Source organism: Scyliorhinus torazame, chromosome 4 (assembly GCF_047496885.1).
Source record: "Scyliorhinus torazame isolate Kashiwa2021f chromosome 4, sScyTor2.1, whole genome shotgun sequence".
In the NCBI taxonomy this organism is placed as follows: domain Eukaryota; kingdom Metazoa; phylum Chordata; class Chondrichthyes; order Carcharhiniformes; family Scyliorhinidae; genus Scyliorhinus; species Scyliorhinus torazame.
The window spans coordinates 110,459,291-110,485,049 of record NC_092710.1 but is presented as its reverse complement, the minus strand read 5'-3'; the positions used below and the strand labels follow the sequence as shown (position 1 = coordinate 110,485,049).

Below are 25,759 nucleotides of genomic sequence, written 5' to 3'. Positions count from 1 at the left end.
TGGCTGGCCTAGAAAAGGAGATGGCTAGTCGGCAGTGGGGGGGGGGGGGGTGTAGCCCCCCAATCCGGCTGATAACTTGGAATGTGAGGGGCCTGAACGGGCCGGTCAAGAGGGCCCGGGTGTTCGCGCACTTAAAGGGACTGAAGGCAGATGTGGTTATGCTCCAGGAGACACATCTGAAGGTGGCAGATCAGGTTAGGCTGAGAAAGGGGTGGGTAGGACAGGTCTTCCATTCAGGGCTGGATGCGAGGAACAGAGGGGTTGCAATACTGGTGGGGAAGCAGGTGTCGTTTGAGGCAATTAATATTGTAGTGGATAATGGAGGTCGATATGTGATGGTGAGCGGTAGGTTGCAGGGGGTGCGGGTGGTACTGGTGAACGTATATGCCCCGAATTGGGATGATGCCGGATTTATGAAACGCATGCTGGGTCGAATTCCGGATCTGGAGGTAGGAAGTTTGATAATGGGGGGGGGGACTTCAACACGGTGCTGGACCCAGCACTGGATCGCTCTATGTCTAGGACGGGTCAGAGGCCGGCTGCAGCCAAGGTGCTCGGGGTTTATGGACCAGATGGGGGGAGTGGATCCATGGAGGTTTGTCAGGCCCCAGGCCAGGGAATTTTCATTGTTTTCCCACGTCCACTCCCGGATAGATTTTTTCATTTTGAGTAGGGCACTAATCCCAAAAGTGGCGGGAACGGAATATTCGGCCATAGCCATCTCAGACCACGCCCCGCATTGGGTGGAGCTGGAGTTGGGGGAGGAGAGGGACCAGCGCCCGCTGTGGCACCTTGATGTGGGACTGTTGGCGGATGAGGGGGTGTGCGGGCGGCTGCGAGGGTGTATTGAAAGATATTTGGAGGCCAACGACAACGGGGAGGTGCAGGTGGGGGTAGTCTGGGAGGCGCTGAAGGCGGTGGTCAGGGGAGCGCTAATCTCCATTAGGGCCCACAGGGAGAAGAGAGAGAGGAGGGAGAGGGAGAGGTTGGTAGGGGAGATTTTAAGGGTGGACAGGAGTTATGCAGAGGCCCCCGAGGAGGGGCTACTCAGGGAGCGACGGAACCTCCAGACGGAGTTCAACCTGTTGACCACGGAAGGCAGAGGCACAGTGGAGGAAAGCGCAGGGGGCGACGTATGAGTCTGGGGAGAAGGCGAGTCGGATGCTGGCACATCAGCTTCGTAAGAGGGAGGCAGCGAGGGAGATTGGTGGAGTTAGGGATAGCGGGGGAATACGGTGCGGAGTGTGGTGAGAATAAACAAGGTATTTAGGGACTTCTATGGGGATCTGTACAGGTCTAAGCCCCCAGCGGGGGAGGAGGGGATGCGACGATTCTTAGATCAGCTGAGGTTCCCGAGGGTGGAGTAGGAGGAGGTGGCTGGTTTGGGGGTGCCGATTGGGCTGGAGGAGCTGGTTAAAGGATTGGGGAGAATGCAGGCGGGGAAGGCCACGGGGCCGGATGGGTTCCCGGTTGAATTCTACAGGAAATAAGTGGACCTGCTGGGCCCGTTGCTAGTGAGGACTTTCAATAAGGCGAGGGAGGGGGGGACCTTGCCCCCGACAATGTCTAGGGCGCTGATTTCTCTGATCCTGAAGCGGGACAAGGATCCACTGCAATGTGGGTCGTATAGACCGATCTCGCTCCTCAATGTTGATGCTAAGTTGCTGGCAAAGGTGCTGGCTACGAGAATTGAGGACCGTGTCCCGGGGGTGATTCATGAGGACCAGACGGGATTTGTGAAGGGTAGGCAGCTAAACACAAATGTGCGGAGGCTCCTCAATGTGATTATGATGCCCTCGGTGGAGGGGGAAGCGGAGGTAGTGGCAGCTATGGACGTGGAGAAGGCCTTTGACCGCGTGGAGTGGGAGTATCTTTGCGAAGTGTTGCGGAGGTTTGGGTTCGGGGAGGGGTTCATCAGTTGGGTCAGGCTGCTATATAGAGCCCCGGTGGCGAGTGTGGCTACGAATCGGCGGAGGTCGGAGTATTTTCGGCTGTACCGGGGGACGAGGCAGGGGTGCCCCCTGTCCCCCTTGTTGTTTGCATTGGCAATTGAGCCTCTGGCCATGGCACTAAGGAAGTCCAGGAAATGGAGGGGACTGGTCCGGGGGGGGCGAGGAATACCGGGTGTCATTGTATGCTGACGACCTGTTGCTGTATGTGGCAGATCCAGTGGAGGGGATGGCGGAGGTCATGCGGATCCTAAGGGAGTTTGGGGACTTTTCGGGGTATAAACTCAACGTAGGGAAGAGTGAGCTCTTTGTGGTGCATTCAGGGGACCAGGGAAGGGGGATAGACGAGCTACCGCTGAAGAGGGCAGAAAGAAGCTTTCGGTACCTGGGGATCCAAGTAGCTAAGAGTTGGGGGGCCCTGCACAAGCTCAATTTGATGTGGTTGGTGGAGCAGATGGAGGAGGATTTTAAAAGATGGGACATGCTGCCACTCTCACTAGCGGGTAGGGTGCAGTCGGTTAAAATGACGGTCCTCCCGAGGTTTCTCTTTGTGTTCCAGTGCCTTCCCATTATGATCCCCAAGGCCTTTTTCAAACGGGTAAGTCGGAGCCTCATGGGTTTTGTGTGGGCGAATAAGACCCCGAGGGTGAAGAGAGTGTTTCTGGAGCGTAGCAGGGACAGGGGGGTTGGCGCTGTCGAATCTGTGCGGCTATTATTGGGCAGCCAATGTGGCGATGATCCGTAAGTGGGTAATGGAGGGAGAGGGGGTGGCGTGGAAGAGGTTGGAGGTGGCGTCCTGTGTGGGCACGAGCCTGAGGGCGCTAGTGACGGCACCGCTGCCGCTCTCGCCAACAAGGTACACCACGAGTCCGGTGGTGGCGGTGACGTTGAAGATCTGGGGGCAGTGGAGACGACACGGGCGAGGTGGGAGCCTCGGTTTGGTCCCCGATTCGGGAGAACCATCGGTTCGTCCCGGGAAGGATGGATGGGGGGTTTCGGAGCTGGCATCGGGCAGGGATTAGAAGAATGGGGGCCCTGTTCATCGATGGGATGTTTGCGAGCCTAGGGGTGCTGGAGAAGTTTGGGTTACCCCTAGGAAATGCTTTGTGGTACATGCAAGTGAGGGCGTTTGTGAGGCGGCAGGTGAGGGAATTCCCGCTGCTCCCGGCACAGGGGATTCAGGACAGGGTGATTTCGGGTGTATGGGTTGGAGAAGGCAAGGTTTCGGCGATTTACCAGGAGCTGAAGGAAGAGGAGGAGGCCTCGGTAGAGGAGTTAAAGGGCAAGTGGGAGGAGGAGCTTGGGGAGGAGATAGATGAGGGTCTGTGGGCTGATGCCCTGGGTAGGGTTAATTCTTCCTCCTCTTGCGCCAGGCTCAGCCTAATACAGTTCAAGGTTACTCACAGAGCGTATATGACAGGGGCGAGGTTGAGTAGGTTCTTTGGGGTGGAGGACAGATGTGGGAGGTGCTCGGGAAGCCCGGCAAATCACGTCCATATGTTCTGCTCGTGCCCGGCACTGGATGGGTTTTGGAGGGGTTTCGCGAGGACTATGTCCACAGTGGTGAACGCCCGGGTCAAGCAGAGCTGGGGATTGGCATTATTTGGGGTATCGGACGAGCCGGGAGTGCAGGAGGCGAAAGAGGCCGGTATTCTGGCCTTTGCATCCATGGTAGCCCGGCGGAGGATTTTGCTCCTATGGAAAGATGCGAAGCCCCCCAGTGTGGAAGCTTGGATCAATGACATGGCAGGGTTCATCAAGCTGGAGAGGATAACGTTTGCCTTGCGAGGGTCTGTGCAGGGGTTCCTCAGGCGGTGGCAACCGTTCCTAGACTATCTCAGCAGCAGCAGCCCAGGGGTGTGGGGGTGGGGGGGTTCTTTTGGGGGGGCGTTTGGGTGGGTGGGGGGGGGGGCTTCCCTATTGGTGCTTTTAAATGTCATATGGGAGGTTATTGTATATGGGGGAAATCCAATGTATAATTTTTGATTGTTGTGTTCTTGTTTCTTTCTTTTTGTTGGGGGGGGGGTTTGTTGAAAATCTGTTGAAAAATTTAAATCAATATATTTTTTTTAAATAGAAATATGTTTGAAATATCCCAATCTTCCAGCCTGCCACTGGCCTTTGCAACATGATATACATTAATTTTAGTCTTTATGTTGTCTTTAACCTCCCTGCTTAGCCATGGATTTTTTTTACCCCTCTGCCCATCTTTCTTCCTCACTGGGATATATTTTAGTTATGAGGACTTGAGAATCTCCTTAAACAATTGCCACTGTTCATCAGTTGTCCTACCTTTCAGCCTTCCTGCCCACTCTACTTGGGCCAAATCTGTCCTCAAGCCTATGTAATTATTGTGGTAGGCGATATTAGGGGTATCGCGTGTACCTAGGTGGGATGTACCTTACACTGTAGTATGAGTGGTGGAACCTGCCTGCTGGTTCCGCCCAGCAGGCGGAGCATAAGAGTCTGTGTTTCACCCACAGCAGTCATTCTGTACCGGAGCTGCTGGGGTATTGTTCATTAAAGCCTTCAATTGGGCTACAATCTTGCTTCAGTAGTGGTTGATCGTGCATCAATTACCTTTGTAAGAACGCTAGTGTGGGACTCCACCTCCTCACCCACAAACTGAATTTAGTGTCTGCAGAGAGAGGATGGGATTTCCGCACAACTCGCCGTGAGTTTCACGGTGGCAGAAGTGGCGCACCATTGGCCAGTAGTGGGATCTTCTGATCCCAGTGTTGCCAACCGTGTTGCCAACAGAATGCGCCCCTCATCACCGGAAACCCGCGGCAGGGCGCACCAGCGTGAATGGCCTGAACGTTTCGGCAAGGGGCTCTCTACATCTTGCCACTCTGCATTATTAATCATGCTGAACGTTAAACTCAGCCTTTGTCTCAAAGTCAGACTGCAAAAATTAATCTCTGTTTTATCTCTGTCGTAAACTGGATGTAACAAAACTATTGAGTTTTAAATCAAGTCTTTGAGGAAAAAGATAACCTTGAATGTTCACAAACATTGCATTCTTCTGCCCCAGGGAGGGCCTGGTGTGGTGCCCTCCCTCATTGTATTAATGACTGATGCAGCCATGCCTGAATCTTTGGAGTATGAAGATATTGGGTGTGGGGGATCTGCCCCAGTTACTGGGACCACCCACACTTTGACTGTAAAACTATGGAGCATCGGGAGGGTGTCATTGGAAACTTCAAAAAAGTAAAATCAAATAAAATTATTAGGCGATAGAACACCGCCCTCTGTCAGTCACTCAGTGGAATAGCACCCTTTTTCATTCACTTGATAGAACACTTACTTTCACTCAGTGGAAGACCCACTCTCACTCAGTAGAACACCCACTCTCACTCAGTAGAACACCCACTCTCACTCAGTAGAACACCCACTCCCACTCAGTAGAATACCCACTCTCACTCAGTAGAATGCCCACTCCCACTCAGTAGAACACCCACTCCCACTGAGTAGAACACCCACTCTCACTCAGTAGAACACCCACTCTCACTCAGTAGAACACCAACTCCCACTGAGTAGAACACCCACTCTCACTCAGTAGAACACCCACTCTCACTCAGTAGAACACCCACTCTCACTCAGTAGAACACCCACTCTCACTCAGTAGAACACCCACTCTCACTCAGTAGAACACCCACTCTCACTCAGTAGAACACCCACTCCCACTCAGTAGAACACCCACTCCCACTCAGTAGAACACCCACTCTCACTCAGTAGAACACCCACTCTCACTCAGTAGAACACCCACTCCCACTCAGTAGAACACCCATTCTCACTCAGTAGAACACCCACTCCCACTCAGTAGAACACCCACTCTCACTCAGTAGAACACCCACTCTCACTCAGTAGAACACCCACTCTCACTCAGTAGAACACCCACTCCCACTCAGTAGAACATCCACTCTCACTCAGTAGAACACCCACTCCCACTCAGTAGAACACCCACTCCCACTCAGTAGAACACCCACTCTCACTCAGTAGAACACCCACTCTCACTCAGTAGAACACCCACTCCCACTCAGTAGTATGACCCCATCCAGATGATGAACAGATAAACAACAGCACAAGTCGTTTGGGCTGAATGATCTGGGGTTTTCTCTGCTGCAGTTTCTCTAATTCATTGCTGTTCAATGTAATAATCTCCTTCTTTATAAAAGCTAGGAGACACAGCACTGCTAATTAATGCACAACCCATTAAATAGAATGCTGCAATTGCTTTACATACTTTGTGTCTTGAATGAATCTGGGTTGGGTCCCCATGGTCTGCTTCCTCTCAGCCCAAGTCTTTGACCTTCGATAAAATAATGGAGATGTTTATTTATAGATGTAGCTTCCAAAAATTCCAAGTGCAATATTAAACATGTCAGGGTAAAGTTTCCAAATCCCTGTTCCCAATATGGAGTCTAACCATTCATTGCGTATCAAAAGATCACAGATGTTGTTCCCATGTTTGTCAACCATTAAAATCATGGGAATGCACCCACTATCTCCTCACACGCAATGATCTGAGCTCCCTGCTGCTGCAAAGTTGGGCTGACGTCAATGACTGAAATATAGAGCCACTTACCAGGGTCTAAAGAGTCAAACTTCCAGAAACCCGGGTCTTGGACTCTGTGATCTGCCAAATTATACACAGCATAGTTATATCTGGACTAAAACAAATGACCAGGGTTCATTTAGTTCACCTACTACCATCCTGGTAGTCGCACAATACAATGATAATGGAGTTGTTAATTAAACACAGCAGTCAATCTCTATCAATGAGTCTACAACAAGCCCAGACAAGAGGCAAGGAAATCTCCCATTCGTGGAGAGCTTTGGAAATCAGAGATTGAAAGCGTAGATCATACGTCACCTCTCAAATTAGGTAGAATGAGAGAATTTCCGATACTGGAACTGGCCATTTTGACCCAGCTGGTCTTAGCCAGTGTTTCCGCTCCACATGACCTCCTCCCATCCTTCACCTCACACTATAACATATCCTTCTATTCCTTTCTCCCTCATGTGTTTACCAAACTTCCCCATTAGTGCTATTTGCACTGTTTGTGGTAATTAGTGACTGTTGTGTTCTGATTTATGACTGTGGGAATGATGTACACAGAACATCTAGTTATTTAACTAGAAGGATGATTGACTAACAAACATGTGGAAAGATAACTACCAAACTATAAAACAGTCAATGGCTACTAAATTAATTCAGTGAATTCTCCTGGAGAAGTGCGAGTATTCTGTTGTATGACTTATAACCAACTGCCGCGTGTCTCAAGTCACAGTGTAGATCTCTATCGCCACCTGCTGGCCGGAGGTCGTACCAATAACTATATACATTGATGAACAGCTGTACACGTTGATGTGTTCATGCATATCACCACAGTGAGTACCACAATCTCACCACTTTCTGGGTAAAGAGGTTTCTCATGAATTCCTGATTGGATTAGTGACAGTCTTGTATTTATGGCCTCTAGTTTCTATCTCACCATAAGTGGAAACGTCGTCTCTACGTTTCATTAAATTAATTATTCATACACTGTATCCAAATAAATTGACAAAACTTAATAAATTAACACTATCTGCTTCTAGAACTCAGCCTCATTTGTGATCCTCACTATTTCATGGAGAGAACAATATCACGATCCTCAGCTCTCACCCTGCGGCATGTGTGTTAGTGCCAAACTACCAGATTAATGTCTATTCTCTGAATCATGCTCCCTGGGTGTATATATCTGGGTGAATTGTCCTCCGAGATTTCAGTGCCGTGTTAATCATCAGGCAGGAAATGTAACCAACTGATCAATGTGCTAATGATCTCAACTGCCTGAAGAAAGTCACCATGCTTAAAACACTGAAACACTCCAATGGTGGCGTAACCTATGACTTCAGTGTCACCATCTTACTTTTACATTCAAAATCCTTTTAGGTGACAGCTATGGGTCAGTGGCTGCTCTGTCTCTCTCTCTCATACTTTCACTCTCTCTGTGAGCCAGAAGGTAGCAGATTCAATTTCCAACGCCCGAGACTTGAGCACTTAGTCCAGCCAGACACTCTCAGTGTGATACTCTGGAAGTGTTGCATTGGGGGAGATATCAGGGCAATTTTGAGCAAGCAGTATGATTGGCAACGCAGCCGGAAAATCTCACGAGAATAAGGAAACGCGATTCTCATCGGACAGATCACGTTTCCCGATTTTCCCCACCCTTCACCAGCGATGCTATGAGATTCACACCCACAAAAGGAGTGAACCTCATTTGAATATATTTTAATCAATTTAAAATGTTATTAGCGGGATTACCCTACCACATCATCCTCCCAACTAAATATTCACACCTCGCTGTCGTGACGCAAGTGGGCGAGGTTTACAACAGGATTTGGCCAGACGTATGGCAGTCAAGGGGACTCCTGTGGGGGTGCAGAGGTATGTATAGCCCCCGGGAGGGAGCAGTGCCAACCTGTGCAATGGGACAGTGCCAGGAGCAGGCCATAGTAGAAATGACAGGAGAGGGGTGCCTATACGGGGGGGACGGGGACGGACGGACATTGCAGACATTAATGGGACAGTGCCAGTGATGAATGTCGGGGGGGGTGGAATGCTGGCTAGAGTGGGGAAGGGGATGGGGCAGGGAGAAGAGCCCCCAATACCTCCGTGATGGGGGCTGGGGGCCCTTAGATTGCAACACTGTGAATCCAGAGCTCTATCAAACTCGGTGCCTCTGTTTGTACAAGGAAAGGCAATAAACGGATAAATTAGAGAATGAGAGAGAAGAGGATAGAACCATGAAAACATGGTAAAGTGGCACCCTCATTGTAGTGAATGTTCATCCAGCCAATGAAATTATTGGATAGGATTTTCTTATTACGTCCAGGCCCGCACCAAAACACATCTCCCTCAACTCCAATTATGTCAGAGGCACCAATGACACATTCTAACGTCTTTTTCTCAGATGTCAGATCTGCTTATACCTTTGCAGGAGCCAGTTAAGGATTCTTAACCCCCAAACTAAACAAAAATTAGTTCTAAGAGTATATTTTACATTGAACCACAAGATGCAACAAATCCCCACAATCTAGTACAGTACAGAGTGATCACCATTCATACAATTGGTTCAGATCATCAACCAGTGTAGTCTTTGTGGTTGGTGTCTCCATTCATAATGAAAATGAAAGGATATCAAAAAGAGTGGGGGATATCAGGATATCAACCTGAAAGCACCGAGGCAGCGGAAAATCCTGAGGGAAAATTTCAGTCAGTACTTCACCCCGGGGGCTGGATTTTCCTCCTATTTTTTTTCTATAAATTTAGAGAACCCAATTATTTTTTTCCAATTAAGGGGCAATTTAGCGTGGCCAATCCACCTACCCTGCACATCTTTTCGGTTGTGGGGGTGAAACCCACACGAACACGGGGCGAATATGCAAACTCCACACGGACAGTGACCCGGGATCGAACCCGGGACCTCAGCACCTGAGGCAGCAGTGCTAACCACTGCGCCACCTGGCGGCCTTGGGTTTTCCTCCAAACGAGCCCATTTCTCCTCATTCCGAAAATCGGGCCAAGATGGTCATGGAAAGGGAGCAAGTTAAGCGGTGCGGCCTACTTGCCAGGCTCCTGGTCCAAGCTAACTTTAGACTCTCTTTAATAAGCATCTCCAGAGGGAAGAGACCAAATGTACTTACTGCTCTCCCCAAGGCTGACGATCCACTTCTCATAGTCTGAGAGCCCAGGCTTAGAGCTGTAACCTAGGGAGCAGAAACACACTTTAAATGCAGCAGTAGTTACACTAAGCTTCTGTCAAGATCCTCTCCAATCCACGTGGGAGATTCAGCCCATTTGGTGCACGTGTCCTCAAAGATCTTGGGTGTGACACAAATCAACAATGTCACCCCAGACCTCACACACCCTGAAACCCACACTAACCTGCATTGAATGGTCCCCCAGGGTGAAAATGCAGGAGTAGAACAATGCCAAATCTAGGGCAGGCCCTCTGGCAGCTATGCAAAAAACCCTTTTTCCAGTCTGTACACATTTACTGGAAGAATGTCGACCACGAGGGACGTCACTAACGTGGAGGGGTTGGTGAAGCTGAGATTCTTCTCCTCACAGCAGAGAAGGTTAAGGGTGAGGCGATGGAGGTGTCCAAAATCAGGAGGAGCTTTCATAGAGTAAATAAGGAGGAACTTCCTTTCACTGGCAGAATAGCAGATAATCAGAGGACACGGTCACAAGGTAATCGGTGAAAGAACCAGAAGGGAGATGAAAAGAAATCATTTTAAATAGCGAGTTGTTATGATCCGGGAAGCGCTGCCTCACTGTTCAGTAATAGCTATCAAAAAGGGCAGCACGGTAGCATAGTGGTTAGCACAGTTGCTTCACAGCTCCAGGGTCCCAGGTTTGATTCCCGGCTTGGGTCACTGTCTGTGCGGAGTCTGCACATTCTCCCCATGTCTGCGTGGGTTTCCTCCGGGTGCTCCGGTTTCCTCCCACAGTCCAAAGATGTGCAGGTTAGGTGGATTGGCCATGCTAAATTGCCCTTAGTGTCCAAAAAGGATAGGTTGGGTTACGGGGATAAAGGGGATAGGGTGTTCTTTCCAAGGGCTGGTGCAGACTTGATGGGCTGAATGGCCTCCTTCTGCACTGTAAATTCTATAACTCTATGAAAAAGGGAATTGGATAGTTTCAGGAAGAGGAAACATTTACAGACCGGTGGGGAAAGAGTAGAAGACTGGGACGAATTGGGTAGCTGTACCAAATTGCCGGTTTAGTCCTGATGGGCTGAATGGTCTCCTTTTGTGATATAAAACTCTGATTTAGAAGCTGAAACTTGGTGACAATTTCCATGGTTCTGTGCCATATTTCTGGCCAAGAATTGGTGGAACCAACAGGAATTCTCAGCTCTCTCCCTGGTCCTCTGATTGTGGGCGGGGTGGGATGGGGTGGGGAGGGCAGGGGGTTGCGAGGCAGTTCACATGGTTTCCTTCCCCAGATGTGTGAATCTCTGACCTGGAGTGTCGTAGGTCTCCACGTCCATCCAGGTGTACGCTGGGTCAGCTGCAAGCTCACCGTTAGCTGCTGCAGATACAGAAAAGCGATGCTGGTTTAGACGTCATTCCGCTGATATCAAACAGGTCAGATTAGAAACTAAGAGATATTTCCACACCCACTGCCCCACCCACAATCAATTCAAACACAAACCTGCGATAAAATAATGAATAGAAGGGTATTTCCACACTACAGTTGCAATGAAGCAAATTACAGGCTGCTAAACTGAAATGAAACCAACTCCGTTGTGTCTGTCACACACTTGGGGCGGGATTCTCCAACCGCCCCGCCGGGTCGGAGATTCCCTGGGGCGCCGCGCGAATCGCACCACGCAACTCCGACGCAGAGCGGAGAATCGGCGGCACTGGCGCGGGCTTGGCGCCGGTCGGGGCCGCTCTACGCGCCCCCCCCCCCCCCCCCCCCCACTCGATTCTCCGGCCCAAATGGGCCGAGCAGCCATAGCAAAAAACCCAACGCCAAGCTCCCGCCGGCTCAGCGCACGTTAGAACGGCGGCGGCGGGACCTCGGTGTGGAAGGGTCCGGGGGGGGCGGCCTGTGGGGGGGGGGTTGGTGGTGGTCCGACCCAGGGGGGGCCTCCGTTGTGGCCTGGCCCGTGATCGGGGCCCACCAATCGACGGGCTGGCCTCTCGGGCTGGGGGGCTCCTTTCTTCTGCGCCGGCTCCTGTAGCCCTACGCCACTTGGCATCGGGGCCGGCGTGGAGAAGAAAACCACGGCGCATGCGCGTGTTGGCGCCGGTGCCACTACGCATGCGCGGACCCCGCGGCGCCCAGTTGACCCTGAGATCAGCGCGATGCTAGCCCCCTGTGGGCTGGAGAATCGGGTGCCGGAAGGCCTGTTGACGCCGGAGTAAAACATTCCCATTTTTACGCTGGCGTCAACACTTAGCCGCGCAATGGGAGAATCCCGCCCCCTATCTGGGTCTCTTGTTACGACACCTTTAGGGGCCATGAATATATATATATTTTAAAATATTTTTATTATTTTATTTGCAATTTTTATAATAATAACAGCGACATAAACATGGCACAATAATCATTTCCACCCCCATCACAATCTTAACCCCACCCACCAATAAAACAACAGATTGGCCCCCCTCCCCCCACTTTGGCATTCTGCTTCTGCTGACATTTTAATTTTCCCCGAGAACGTCGATGAACGGCTGCCACCTCCGGGTGAACCCTCACATTGACCCTCTTAAGGCGAACTTTATTTTCTCGAGACTGAGAATCCAGCCATGTCACTAACCCAGGTCTCTGCACTCGGGGGCTTAGAGTCCCTCCACATTAACAAGATCCGTCTCCGGGCTACCAGGGAGGCAAAGGCCGAGGCGTCAGCCTCTTTCGCCCCTTGAACTCACGGCTCTTCCGACACTCCAAAGATCGCTACCTCCGGACTCGGCACCGCCTGTGTTTTAGTACCGTGGACATTGCCTTAGCAAAACCCTGTCAGAACCCTCTGAGCTCCGGGCATGCCCAAAACATATGGACATGATTTGCTGGGCTTCCCGTGCACCTCACACACCTGTCCTCTACCCCGAAAAACTTGCTTATCCGGGCCCCTGTCATGATCATGCGCAGTGGCTTTCTCCGCGCCGGCCCCGATGCCAAATGGATGACGGGACGAACGGCTGAAGCGGAGGTGAACGCGAGACGACACCGGCAGTGAAATCCATCTTGCCCTCTGTAATTGTTTCTCCGGCACCCAAATGTCTATGTCCCTCCCCAGCTTCTCCCCCCCCCACACAAACAGATGCCTGCTTATGTGTTAAAAATAATATTGCCAATTGTACAGAAAATTGCTGCTGTTCAGCAGGTGCATTATACCCTACCAGTGATTTTATTTTATTTTATGTTCTTTTTGTGGTATGTTTGTGTGTGCTCTTCTCTTCTATATATCTTATTCTGTATACATAACGGTAAATATACTTTGTTCAAAAACCCAATTAAAAACATTTATTAAAAAAAAGTGTGCCTGGTGGACTACCTTGAACTGTATCAGGCTAAGCCTGGCACATGATGAGGATGTGTTAATCCTGCTTCAGGTATCCGCCCACAGACCCGCCTCTATCTCTCCCCCCAGCTTGTCTTCCCACTTGCCGTTTAGCTCCCCCACCAGAGTTTCCTCCGATTCCATAAGTTCTTGGTAGATATCCAATACCTTCCCCTCTCCCATCCATGTACTGGAGACTACTCTGTCCTGTATCCCCCGTGGCGGCAGCAGCGGGTAGGCCGGAACCAGCCTTCTCAAAAAGCCTCGTACCTGCAGATACCTGAACCCATTTCCCTGCTGGCAACTCAAAGCCCAAAATAACCTTATTTGCCCGTTTAAAAAAGGCTCTCGGGATGAAGATGGGGAGGCACTGAAAGACAAACAGAAATCTGGGGAGGACGGTCATTTTCACGGTCTGTCCCCTCCCTGCCAGTGATAGCGGGAGCATGTCCCATCTCTTAAAGTCCCCTTCCATTTGTTCTACCAACAGGGATAGGTTTAACTTGTGCGGTGCCTCCTATTCCCGGGCCACCTGGATTCCCAAATATCGAAAGCTCCTTCCTACCATTCTAAACGGCAGCTCTCCCAGCCTCTTCTCCTGTCCTCTCGCCTGAGGGACCATTAATATTTAAACAGAAATTTGAACAGCTATTGATTCACTGAAAGAATTTATGCCAGAAAATTTCACTTTACAAATCCTTTATTGTGCATATATAAATATAAAGAAAGATGTATTACTAATTTAGCACTATAGTTTGTAACTACATTTGCTAGAATCCGGTTTACTTTTAACACCTCCCACCCTCCCACACACACTCCACTGACACGCCCCCCCTGCAAAGAGCTCCCTTGTCTTATGAAATCTTGAAGGTTCATTCACCGGCATCCGGAATTCACTTTAAATTCTCCTCAACTATTCTCCAAGGTTTTGAAATTTCATAGATTTCATAGAATTTACAGTGCAGAAGGAGGCCATTCGGCCCATCGAGTCTGCACCAGCTCTTGGAAAGAGCACCCTATCCGAGGTCCACACCTCTACCCTATCCCCATAACCCAGTAACCACACCCAACACTAAGGGCAATTTTGGACACTAAGGGCAATTTATCATGGCCAATCCACCTAACCTGCACATCTTTGGACTGTGGGAGGAAACCGGAGCACCCGGAGGAAACCCACGCAGACACGGGGAGGATGTGCAGACTCCGCACAGACAGTGACCCAAGCTGGAATCGAACCTGGGACCCTGGAGCTGTGAAGCAATTGTGCTATCCACAAGGCTACCGTGCTGCCCATCTAGTCTGCATTTCATGGGGATCCTTCCATTAACTTTTGGCTAAGTGATCCTCCAACATCTCCTCAGAACCTCAGAACGGTGGGCTTCGCAGCTCTAACTCAGGCTTCACTGCGGTCTCTAAGTTGGTTTTCACTAGAGGGATATTGTCATAGACATGTCATAGAACATACAGTGCAAAAGGAGGCCATGCGGCCCATCTAGTCTGCACCGACCCACTTAAGCCTTCACTTTCACCCTATCCCCCTCACCCAATAACCCCTCTGGACACTAAGGGCAATTTATCATGGCCAATCCACCTAACCTGCACATCTTTGGACTGTGGGAGGAAACCCACGCATACACGGGGAGAACGTGCTGACTCCGCACAGACGTGACCCAGCGGGGAATCGAACCTGGGACTCTGGCGCTGTGAAGCCACAGTGCTAACCACTTGTGCTACCGTGCTGCCCAAAATTCTTCTTGTAGATTCCTTCCTCTAACTCCAAGCATAGAAACATAGAAAATAGAAGCAGGAGGAGGCCATTCGGCCCTTCGAGCTGCTCCCCCATTCTTTATGATCATGGTTGATCATCAAGTTCAATACCTTGATCCCGCCCCCCCCCCCATATCACTTGATCCCTTCAGCCTCTTTCCTCTCACAAACTCGGTCTCCAAACTGAGCATGAACTTCCACCCGCATCCCTCAAGATGAACAATAAAGTCAGTCTTTTCTCTGCTAAAGGTGCAGTCCTGACTAACACTCAACTCCTTTTGCTCCCCCGACTCGGTGAACTGCAGCCTGCACCAGATCGAAACTGCCACTGCTTTCGGTGAGAAACACCCTGATACAAACATAGGTTAGCTGTAATTCACAAGGGCTTGTTTGATTTGCATTTGCTTCAGGGATTATGGATCAGTTGCTCAATCAGACACATCTATTTATCTTACACTGAACACTTTAATTCCTAAAACTAAAAGTTGTACTCCAGACGCGAGAATTGTGAACTAGATATTCACAACATCTTCCCTCAAGAAGAACTGAAAATGCATCACCCTCATGATCTGTTTTAATTTATCCCAGTTAAAATATGACCACTTAGAACTGGTTATACATCTCAACAACTATCACATCATATGCAATACACAAAATAATCATCCCTTCATTGTCTACACACCAGTCCAGTTTGACTCCTGACTTTGTTGACTCTGTGCCCAGGAACTACAGTCTATTTAAGATGAAATGGACCAAATCTTCCGATCTCCGGAATTGGGTGTATGACCAAAGATATGCATCAGACCCTCTGGAAGGTCTGATGTGCGGGTTTGCATGAGAATTGCCTGGGAAGTTTCAACTTCTGACGATAATCCCCCACGTTGCCCGGAATCATGAAGGAATGTCTCCAACTTTGAGTTAGGGTCCGGGGAGTCTTCAGAGGCCGTTTCCTGGTACTTAGTTGGGTAGTTATCCAGGCAATGTTAGACAAATTAAAACCTAGTCTAACTCCTGACTGACCACTGCCTTACCCATTCATTCCCCCCGACCACCCAACTCTGAATACCCCTCTGACACCCCCCCCCCCAACTAACCTTCTCCCGAATACCCACAATCATCCAACTTCCCACCGATGTGACAACGTGCCCCACACCCTCGACCACCCGACTACCCCCTCCCCCCCGCCCCCGACCAATTGTCTATTCTCCCCACACCAGAGCTGACCACCCCCTGACCACCCAACTACATCCCCTTTTTAAATAAATTTAGAGTACCCAATTCATTTTTTCCAATTATGGGACAATTTAGCGTGGCCAATCTACCTAGCCTGCATATCTTTGGGTTGTGGGGGCGAAACCCACGCAAACACGGGGAGAATGTGCAAACTCCACACGGACAGTGACCCAGAGCCGGGATCGAACCCGAGACCTCGGCGCCGTGAGGCAGCAGTGCTAACCCACTGTGCCACCGTACTGCCCCATCCCTGATCAGATCTGACTACCCACCACACCTGACTACCCCTTCAAAACACCCAACCGTCCCGAACCAGACTCGACCAATACCCCCATGCACCACCCAGACCACCTGACTACCTTCCCGACCAGAACCAACCTGAGTATCTCCCAACCAGACCTGATTACCCCGCCTGACCTGATTACCCCGCCTGACCTGATTACCCTGCCTGACCTGATTACCCCGCCTGACCTGATTACCCCGCCTGACCTGATTACCCCGCCTGACCTGATTACCCCGCCTGACCTGATTACCCCTCCTGACCTGATTACCCCGCCTGACCTGATTACCCCGCCTGACCTGATTATCCCGCCTGACCTGATTACCCCGCCTGACCTGATTATCCCGCCTGACCTGATTACTCCGCCTTACCTGATTACTCCGCCTGACCTGATTACCCCGCCTGACCTGATTACCCCGCCTGACCTGATTACTCCGCCTGACCTGATTACCCCGCCTGACCTGATTACCCCGCCTGACCTGATTACCCCGCCTGACCTGATTACCCCGCCTGACCTGATTACTCCGCCTGACCTGATTACCCCGCCTGACCTGATTACCCTGCCTGACTACCCCGCCTGACCTGATTACCCCGCCTGACCTGATTACCCTGCCTGACCTGATTACTCCGCCTGACCTGATTACTCCGCCTGACCTGATTACTCAGCCTGACCTGATTACCCCGCCTGACCTGATTACTCCGCCTGACCTGATTACCCCGCCTGACTACCCCGCCTGACCTGATTACCCCGCCTGACCTGACTACCCCGCCTGACCTGACTACCCCGCCTGACCTGATTACCCCGCCTGACCTGATTACCCCGCCTGACCTGATTACCCTGCCTGACTACCCCGCCTGACCTGATTACCCCGCCTGACCTGATTACTCCGCCTGACCTGATTACCCCACCTGACTACCCCGCCTGACCTGACTACCCCGCCTGACCTAATTATCCCGCCTGACCTGATTACTCCGCCTGACCTGATTACTCCGCCTGACCTGATTACCCCGCCTGACCTGATTACTCCGCCTGATTACCCCGCCTGACCTGATTACCCCGCCTGACCTGATTACCCCGCCTGACCTGATTACCCCGCCTGACCTGATTACTCCGCCTGACCTGATTACCCCGCCTGACCTGATTACTCCGCCTGATTACCCCGCCTGACCTGATTACCCCGCCTGACCTGATTACCCCGCCTGACCTGATTACCCCGCCTGACCTGATTACTCCGCCTGATTACCCCGCCTGACCTGATTACCCCGCCTGACCTGATTACCCCGCCTGACCTGATTACTCCGCCTGATTACCCCGCCTGACCTGATTACCCCGCCTGACCTGATTACCCCGCCTGACCTGATTACTCCGCCTGATTACCCCGCCTGACCTGATTACCCCGCCTGACCTGATTACCCCGCCTGACCTGATTACTCCGCCTGATTACCCCGCCTGACCTGATTACCCCGCCTGACCTGATTACCCCGCCTGACCTGATTACTCCGCCTGATTACCCCGCCTGACCTGATTACCCCGCCTGACCTGATTACCCCGCCTGACCTGATTACCCCGCCTGACCACTCAACTGCTCCACCACTGGCCTGACCTTTGAAACACTCGAAACTACAAAACCTCCACAAACTATACCCAAATACACAGGCTCCATTTTATCACAAGAATAATTAAGGATTCAAAGCATGAGAACGATTTCAAAAACTAGTTATTTTCTCAGTGGTAATGATCCAGGGTTTATCTGTCACAACCAGCATCTCCTCACAATGACGGAACTGCCCTGAAACCAGTTCATCAATGTTTTTCATTCAAAAATATAAACTTTGCTAAGTAAATCAGCATTTATTGTCCATCCCTAATTGCCTTTGAGAAGGTGGTGGTGAATGGCTGATGGCTGCAATCTATGAAGTGTAGGTACATCCACATGCTGTTAGGGAGTGAGCTCCAGGATTCTGATCCAGCGACAGAGAAGGATCAACAATATATTTCCAAGTCAGGACAGTGCGTGACTTGGAGGGGAACTTGCAGATGTTAGAAAGAATGGGGAGAGTTCGGAAAGCTTAACAGAAAGAAAGACTTGCATTTGTGTAGCGCCTTTCCAGACCTCAGAACAGGCCAAAACGCTTTCCAACCAATAAGGTTGTAAAGTGCTCTGTAACGTAGGAAAGGCAGGTAGGTTTGATAGGAACATGATTGGGTTCAGCTATGACGCCCTTGGTGGTGGAATGGCCTGTCTGGTTTCACTGAGTGATGGCCTCTTGCCGAAGGTGTTGCTGCTGTCTGCGGCCTGTGGAACAGAAACAGGGGAGTGAATTCGGCAAGGGAGATTGGAGAATACACACCAGTGGCTCACTCAGCCACCCAGAACTGGGTCATGTCCTGTCTGGTAAAAGCTGGATGTGAAAGAGTTGTGTCCTGAGAGTGGTTGTTGATAGATCAAGACTTCCCAGTAACTACGCAATAGCACAACAGTCACTCGAGTTCAACAGGGCTGTAATCAGAAAAGAAGGGAGAGTGGAACGAGGTGAAAGAAAGAAAGAGGGAATGCAGGATTTAAAATAAGAGAGAGAAAAATGAGGAAGAGAGCAATAAAAGAAAAAAAAAGACCTCTGGAGTAGCAGAAGCAAGAAGTTGTCCAGCGTGCTGTTAAAGTGTGTGGGCCGAACGTACCAAGACTAGCGCCCAAACTGCCCATCCTCTGCACAGCGATGGCTGGCTTCTGGTGGTGTCCTCCTGGTGGTGACAAAAGCAGGGGTTAGCGTTACACTGTGCGATCCGGTGCAAATTGGATAAAGGAGGAGCGGCACTTCGGTAGGAGTGAGCGAGCCAGGTACCTGCGTGTGGCGGAGAATAGTCCCTGTTGGGGAACTCAGACATGGCTGGCCCTCGGAATGCTGGAAAGGAAAACGTCACTCTGTCAGTCAGCAGTTTGTATTACCGCAACACGCAACACCGATTTTAAAAAAAGATTGCCTCGGTAATTTGAGTAGCGGCCTACCAGATTGCTGCCCTCGGAGACGTGGAGAGAGAAAGTGACCTGGAATTGACACAATTCATTAAAAACCAGTAGATATGGTACCAACAGTAATCAAAAGAGTGAATACATTGTTGGCTTTAACCCAGAGGCCAAATAGGTGGATGTAACACTTAAGATTACTCAGTACAGTTCTGGTAGCCATATCATAAAAAGGATATCAAGGTGCAGAAAAGGACGCAGAGAAGATTTACAAATATTATACAAGGAAAGTGCGAGTATATATATCAGGAAAAGATTGTCAGTCTGGATCTCTAAGGATAGGTAGTGGATGGAACGAATAGTGTAGATACATCGAAGGGGTTACTGCACGAACTTACAAGGGAAAAGGGAATGAAGGATTACGATGGTAGAATTAGATGAGAAAAGATGTGTCACATGTGGAGCATATACACTAACATGGACTGGTCAGACTGTTTCTGTGACCTACATCCTGTACACCGGTTAGCGCACTGCGATCAGTCCGGATACTGCACTTCAGGAAGGACATATGGACCTCGCAGAGGGTACAGGGGTTACAGATTCACCAGAATGATATCAGGCATTCTAGCAGCGGGACTTCGGCCCATCCGGGCCGGAGAATCGCGCAGGGGGGGCCCGCCAACCGGCGCGGCGCGATTCCCGCCCCCGCCGAATCTCCGGTGCCCGAGACTTCGGCAACCGGCGGGGGCGGGATTCACGCCAGCCCCCGGCGATTCTCCGACCCGGCGGGGGGTCGGGGAATCTCGCCCCTGAACTAAAAGGGTTACATTATGAGGACAGGTTGTATGGACTAAGCTTGTATTGCTTTGAATGCAGAAGAGTAAGGGGTGATCCAAGTGATGATCAAAAGAGTTAATAGGATAAGGTAGGACTTTCACGGTGAATGGTGGGAGTGTCGTGGAACAGAGGGGCCTTGGAGTTCAGGTGCACGGTTCTCTAAAGGTGGAGCACAGGTAGATACGGCAGTGAAGAAGGCTTTTGGCATGCTGGCCTTCATCAGTATTGAGTATAGAAGTTGAGAATTTATGTTGCAATTGTTCAGGACTTTGGTGAGGTTGCACCTGGAGTATTGTGTTCAGTTTTGGTCACCTTGCTACAGGAAAGATGTTATTAAACTGGAGAGAGTGCATAAGGCATTTATAGGGATATTGCCAGGAGTCAAGGGACTGAGTTAGAGGGAGAGATTAGGCAGGTTAGCACTTTTTCTTTGGAACGTAGGAGTCTGAGGGGTGATCTTATAGAAGTGTATAAGATCATGAGAGTCATGGATAGGGTGAACACACTCAGCCTTTTTCCCAGGATTGGGGAATCGAGATTTAGAGGGTGTGGTGAACCACTGTATTAGGGGATGTAAGGTAGGATCTGCACTACAGGTTCACCGGTAGCTCCTGCCGGCTGGCTCCGCCCATGGAGAACTGTATAAATATGCATGACCTCCAGTGCCCTGCCATTTCGCCAGCTGCAGCAGGAGGCCTCACATCTGACTGTAATAAAGCCACAGTTATTCCCAATCTGCATCTTTCTGCAATTGATCATGCATCAATTTATTACAGTCAGATTTTTCCACAGAATGGATATCCGAATTAAGCCCGATCGCCTGCAGCTGGATCCGCACTCGCCCGACGCCAGAAAAGACTTTACTCACTGGCTAGCATGTTTTGAGGCCTACATCAACGCTGCGGACCCCCGCGCCAATGGAGACTCAGAAGATAAACGTCCTCCAGCGTGTTCCCGTTGATCCAAGACGCCACGAATTACGCAAAAGCAATGGAACTCCTTAAAGAACACTATGCTCAGAAGGCGAACACGTTCTTCACCAGGCATATACTCGCCACCCGCTCGCAACGACCTGGTGAGTCCATCGAAGACTTCTGGCGGGCCCTAATTCCACTCGTCCGGGACTGTGACTGTCAGGCCGTCACGGCCGCCGAACACTCGAATCTCCTCATGCGCGATGCCTTCGTGACGGGGATTGCGTCAGACCGCATCCGAGAATGATTGTTGGAAGGGGCCACGCTCGAACTGGCGGAGACGAAAACCTTGGCGCTCTCCATGACGGTCGCATCCCGTAACGTACAATCGTACCCCTCCCGCCGCGCTACCCATCCTTCTACCCCTTCCTACCCATCCTGTACCCCGCCGACGACCTCCTCAGCTGGGGCCCTGCCTTCCCAATACGCCTGCGCCGCACACCGATCCGTGCACTCCGGAGTCCCCGCTGCTACTTCTGCGGTCAGCAGAAGCACCCCCACCAACACTGCCCGGCCCGCACTGCCGTTTGTAAAGCCTGCAGTAAGAAGGGCCACTTCGCGGCTGTGTGCCAGGCCCGCGCAGTCGCTGCGATCGTGCCCGCTATCACCCCCTCCCTCACCCCAAACGCACAATGGGAGCCACCATCTTCTCCTCCCGGGGCCATGTGCGACCAATGGGCACCGCCATCTTGTCCCCCTTCAGCCATGTGGGCCTCATGGGCGCCGCCATCTTGTCCCGACCCCGCAATGTGCTCACCAAGGGCGCCGCCATCTTGTCCCCCACAGGGTCTCCGGACATCCCGAGATCGGAACCGCACACGCTCGCCATCCGAAGCCTCCGCCGACTACCCGCAGCTCGCTTCGATGACGCTGCACCAATCTCGTCCGCACAACCTGGCCACCGCGTCGACGACGGTGAAAATCAACGGCCACGGGACCTCGTGCCTGCTGGACTCCGGGAGCACCGAAAGCTTCGTTCACCCAGATACGGTAAGGCACTGCTCCCTCACGGTCCACATTGCCAATCAAAGGATCTCCCGAGCCTCCGGATCCCACTCGGTCCCGATCCGAGGCTTTTGTACAGTCACCCTCACTGTCCAGGGCATAGAATTTAGCAACTTCCACCCCTATGTCCTTCCTAATCTCTGCGCTGCACACCTGTTGGGTCTGGACTTCCAGTGCAATCTCCAGAGCCTCACCCTCAAATTCGGCGGGCCCTTACCCCCCTTACCGTTTGCGGCCTCACGACCCTCAAGGTCGATCCCTCCTCCCTTTTTGCCAATCTAACTGCGGATTGCAAGCCCGTTGCCACCAGGAGCAGACGGTACAGCACCCAGGACAAGACCTTCATCAGGTCCGAAGTCCAGCGGCTGTTTAAGGAGGGTATTATCCAGGCCAGCAACAGCCCCTGGAGAGCCCAAGCGGTAGTGGTTAAAACTGGGGATAAACACAGGATGGTCGTGGATTACAGCCAGACCATCAATCGGTACACGCAGCTCGACGCGTACCCGCTCCCACGCATATCTGATATGGTCAATCAGATTGCGCAGTACCGGGTCTTCTCAACAATCGACCTGAAATCCGCCTACCCCCAGCTCCTCATCCGGAAGTCGGACCATCCATACACTGCCTTCGAGGCGGACGGTCGCCTCTACCACTTCCTTAGGGTCCCTTTCAGTGTCACAAATGGGGTCTCGCTCTCCCAAAGGGCAACGGACCGAATGGCCGACCAGTACGGTTTGCCGGCCACCTTTCCGTACTTAGATAATGTCACCATCTGCGGCCATGACCAGCAGGACCACGATGCCAACCTCGATAAATTCCTCCGCACTGCCACTCTTCTCAACCTGACCTACAACGAAGAGAAGTGTGTGTTCAGCATGACCCGGTTAGCCATTCTCGGCTATGTAGTCCAAAACGGACTTCTCGGGCCCGACCCTGAGCGCATGCGCCCCGTCATGGAACTACCCTTCCCCCACTACCCCAAGGCCCTCAAACGCTGCCTGGGGTTCTTTTCCTACTACGCCCAGTGGGTCCCAAACTATGCGGCCAAGGGGCGATATTCTCTGGAAATGGCGCAATGTCCGCCGACTGGCGCCCAAAACGGCGCCAATCAGACGGGCATCGCGCCGCCCCAAAGGTGTGGAATGCTCCGCATCTTTGGGGGCCGAGCCCCAACATTGAGGGGCTAGGCTGATGCCGGAGGAATTTCCGCCCCGCCAGCTGGCGGAAACGGCCTTTGTTGCCCCGCCAGCTGGCGCGGAAATGACATCCCCGGGCGGCGCATGCGCGGGAGCGTCAGCGGCCTCTGACAGCATTCCCGCGCATGCGCAGTGGAGGGAGTCTCTTCCGCCTCCGCCATGGTGGAGACCGTGGCGGAGGCGGAAGGGAAAGAGTGCCCCCACGGCACAGGCCCGCCCGCGGATCGGTGGGCCCCGATCGCGGGCCAGGCCACCGTGGGGGCACCCCCCCGGGGTCAGATCGCCCCGTGCCCCCCACAGGACCCTGGATCCCGCCCGCGCCGCCTTGTCCCGCCGGTAAGGTAGGTGATTTAATTTACGCCGGCGGGACAGGCAATTTAGCGGCGGGACTTCAGCCCATCCGGGCCGGAGAATCGAGCGGGGGGGCCCGCCAACCGGCGCGGCGCGATTCCCGCCCCCGCCGAATATCCAGTGCTGGAGACTTCGGCAACCGGCGGGGGCGGGATTCACGCCAGCCCCCGGCATTTCTCCGACCCAGCGGGGGGGTCGGAGAATGTCGCCCAAGGCCCTCATTCAGTCCACCTAATTCCCCCTTGCGGCCGAGGCACAACATGCTTTCGCCCGCACCAGAGCAGACATCGCCAAGGCCGGGATGCGCGCAGTGGACGAGTCACTGCCTTTCCAAGTAGAAAGCGACGCTTCAGACGTCGCCCTTGCCGCCACTCTAAACCAGGCAGGCAGACCCGTGGCATTCTTTTCCTGCACCCTTCATGCCTCTGAAATTCGACACTCATCCGTCGAAAAGGAGGCCCAAGCTATCGTTGAAGCTGTGCGGCATTGGAGGCATTACCAGGCCGGTAAGAGATTAACTCTCCTCACTGACCAACGGTCGGTAGCCTTCATGTTCAATAACACACAGCGGGGCAAGATCAAAAATGATAAAATCTTGCGGTGGAGAATCGAGCTCTCCACCTATAATTACGAGATTTTGTATCGCCCCGGTAAACTCAACGAGCCCCCAGGACGCCCTCTCCCGGGCCCTACACGACAGCCTTTGTCACCCGGGGGTCACTCGATTGTACCATCTGGCCAAAGTTCGCAATCTGCCCTACTCTGTCGAGGAAGTAAGGACAGTCACCAGGGACTGCCAGGTCTGTGCGGAGTGCAAGACGCACTTCTACCGGCCAGACCGTGCACGCCTGGTGAAAGCTTCCCGCCCCTTTGGACGCCTCAGCGTGGATTTCAAAGGGCACCTCCCTTCCACCGACCGTAACACGTACATTCTCAGTGTGGTCGATGAGTACTCCAGATTCCCCTTCGCCATCCCATGCCCCGATATGACGTCTGCCACCATCATCAAGGCCCTCAGCATCATCTTCGCTCTGTTCGGTTTCCCCGCCTACATCCACAGTGACAGGTGATCCTCATTAATGAGCGATGAGCTGCTTCAGTTCCTGCTCAGCAGGGGTATCGCCTCCAGCAGGACAACCAGCTACAACCCCCGGGGAAACGGGCAAGTAGAACGGGAGAATGGGACGGTTTGGAGGGCCGTCCAGCTGGCCCTATGGTCCAGGAAACACCCAGCCTCTCGCTGGCAGGAAGTCCTCCCTGACGCTCTACACTCCATCCGGTCACTATTGTGCACCGCCACTAATAACACACCCCACGAACGTGTTTTTACCTTCCCCAGGAAGTCCACATCCGGGGTGTTGCTCCCGACTTGGCTCGCAGCTCCAAGACAGATCCTTCTCAGTAGGCACGTCCGACTCCACAAGGCGGACCCCTTGGTTGACAGGGTTCACCTGCTCCACGCCAACCCCCAATATGCCTACGTGGAGTTCCCCGACAGCCGCCAAGATACTGTCTCACTCAGGGACCTGGCACCATCAGGTTCCACCCCAACACACTCCCCCACCCATGCGCCCCCCCCCCACTCCCACCGCGCTGCCAACACTGACCCCACCAGACCCCCCCCCCTTTCCACACAAGAGGACGAAGAGGATTTCGGCACGCTCCCGGAGATCCCCGATGACTGGCCAGCATCAGCACCGCCACCACCACCATCGGTGCCACCTCCACCACCGCCAGCACCGAATTTGCCGCCACCGTTACGCCGCTCCCAATGAAGCACCAAAGCACCGGATCGGCTGAACCTTTGATGGACTCCGGACCGTCAACATGGACTTTTCTTTTTTTTTCTTCTTAGCACTGTACATAATTGCACTAATTGTATATAGTTTCACGTCACACCCGCCGGACTCATTTTTAACAGGGGGTGAATGTGGTGAACCACTGTAATAGGAGATGTAAGGTAGGACCTGCACTACAGGTTCGCCGGTAGCCCCTGCCGGCTGGCTCCACCCACGGAGGACTGTATAAATATGCATGACCTCCAGTGCCCTGCCATTTCGCCAGCTGCAGCAGGAGGCCACGCATCTGACTGTAATAAATACCCAATCTGCGTCTTTGTGCAATTGATTGTGCAT

The 25,759-nt window shown here is 52.2% G+C and overlaps 1 protein-coding gene across 1 annotated transcript in view; it reads right to left on the bottom strand.

Annotated features, from left to right (window-relative positions):
• The window catches only part of LOC140410410 (vitrin-like), a 137,518-nt gene that overhangs the window by 17,669 nt on the left and 94,090 nt on the right, over positions 1-25,759 (bottom strand). The window contains exons 8-14 of the mRNA XM_072498479.1: positions 19,304-19,342; positions 19,140-19,199; positions 18,976-19,038; positions 10,966-11,034; positions 9,642-9,704; positions 6,538-6,588; positions 6,196-6,261 (exon numbers count right to left, since the gene is read on the bottom strand). Coding sequence (XP_072354580.1) covers positions 6,196-6,261; positions 6,538-6,588; positions 9,642-9,704; positions 10,966-11,034; positions 18,976-19,038; positions 19,140-19,199; positions 19,304-19,342 — 411 coding nt within the window. The remainder of the gene's footprint in view (positions 1-6,195; positions 6,262-6,537; positions 6,589-9,641; positions 9,705-10,965; positions 11,035-18,975; positions 19,039-19,139; positions 19,200-19,303; positions 19,343-25,759) is intronic.